At 63.4% G+C, this 1428-nt stretch overlaps 1 protein-coding gene across 1 annotated transcript in view; it reads left to right on the top strand.

Annotated features, from left to right (window-relative positions):
* Positions 1-368: 368 nt before the first annotated feature.
* LOC104469908 (serine/threonine-protein kinase receptor R3-like) overlaps positions 369-1428 on the top strand; it is a gene marked incomplete at its 3' end in the record, with an annotated part of 3568 nt that continues 2508 nt past the window's right edge. Inside the window, 4 exon segments of the mRNA XM_010084648.1 lie at positions 369-591; positions 1142-1260; positions 1263-1347; positions 1411-1428. The exon segment at positions 1411-1428 is cut by the window's right edge and continues 108 nt beyond it. Coding sequence (XP_010082950.1) covers positions 537-591; positions 1142-1260; positions 1263-1347; positions 1411-1428 — 277 coding nt within the window.

Genomic DNA, 1428 nt, shown 5'->3' with positions numbered 1-1428 from the left:
GCAGGGACCTTCCCCGTCCCCTGGGACCCCGTGGGCAGGATGTGACCCTGTGCTCCAGGAGCCAGTGCCTCCCAGTTAATCCCAGTTGGTGGGGGTTGGATGCATTTCCCCTGCACGGCCCCTCTGCTGCCTTCCCGGGGGTGTGGGGACAGGTGACACCCAGCTTCGGGGCTGGCACATGGGTCCAAGAAGGTCCCAGGGTGGGTTTCCCTCTGCTGAGCACCCGCAGCCCCCTTCCCCAGCCCAGACCATGGTGGTCCCAGGCTGCCTGCTCTTGGAATTTGGAGTCCTTAGGACGGGATGTCACTGTCCCCAAAGCCACCAGCATGCCCCATAGCCCAATGTGTCCCCTCCTCGTCCCCGCAGACGAGCTGCTATGCGCCTGCGACGTGCCGCACTGCAGCCAGCCCACGTGCACGGGGAAGGTGTGCTTCGTCAGCAAGAGGAGGGACGAGGGGACCATCACCCAGCATCGGGGCTGCTTCTCCCAGCACATCCTGGAGAACTGCGGTACGCCCGTGACGGAGCAGTACGGCATGAGGTGCTGCGAGTCCAGCATGTGCAACGCCCAGCTGGAGATCTTCCTGCAAGGTACGGGGACGTGGGCCAGCTCCTGCAAGGTACGGGGATGCGGTCCCCTTCGAGGGACAGAGCTGGAGATGCGGTTGGGTCTCTAGATTGTTCCTGTCCCCACTCAGCACCTCCAGGGTCACCTTTTCCCAGGTGGGACAAGGCCACCGAGACGTCCTCAGGTGTCCCTTCTTGGGCTGCATCTGCAGAGCTGACGTCCATGGGCTTGACCCCAGTGCAGAGCCACCATCCCAAGTCCAATCCCAAGCATCAAGACCACCCTTCCCAGTCCAAGCCCAAGCACTAAGACCACCCTTCCCAGTCCAAGCCCAAGCACCAGGACCTCCACCCTCCCAGCCCAAGCCCAAGCACCAGGACCTCCACTCTTCCCAGTCCAAGCCCAAGCGCCAAGACCTCGACCCTCCCAGTCCAAGCCCAAGCACCAAGACCATCCTTCCCAGTCCAAGCCCAAGCGCCAGGACCTCCACCCTCCCAGTCCAGGCCCAAGCACCAGGACCTCCACCCTTCCAGCTCCACCTTCATGCTCCCATCCATCTTTTCCCCCACCCAGGAGAAGACGCCCTGGGAAAGGCGCCATCCCTGCCTAACCTCCTCCTGATGATCTTCGTCCCGCTGCTCGCCCTCCTCGTCCTCGCGGCGCTCACGGCACTCTTCTGCTGGAAGGTGGCCCCCGGCCCCGCCACAAGAAAAGCGACTTTGGAGACATGGACCTCATGCTGAAGGCATCCATGGTGGGAGACAGCACTTTAGAGGTGGGTGAGCTCCAGGGGGGACCCCAAATGCCCCTGAGGTGCAGGAGAGAGGGAGTGGGGGGCGCAGTGCTGACCCCACTGCCAT

This window comes from Pterocles gutturalis, unplaced genomic scaffold (assembly GCF_000699245.1).
Source record: "Pterocles gutturalis isolate BGI_N339 unplaced genomic scaffold, ASM69924v1 scaffold6160, whole genome shotgun sequence".
Classification (NCBI taxonomy): Eukaryota; Metazoa; Chordata; class Aves; order Pterocliformes; family Pteroclidae; genus Pterocles; species Pterocles gutturalis.
The sequence above is the reverse complement of the archived record's forward strand: the minus strand, read 5'-3'. Positions and strand labels throughout refer to the sequence as shown.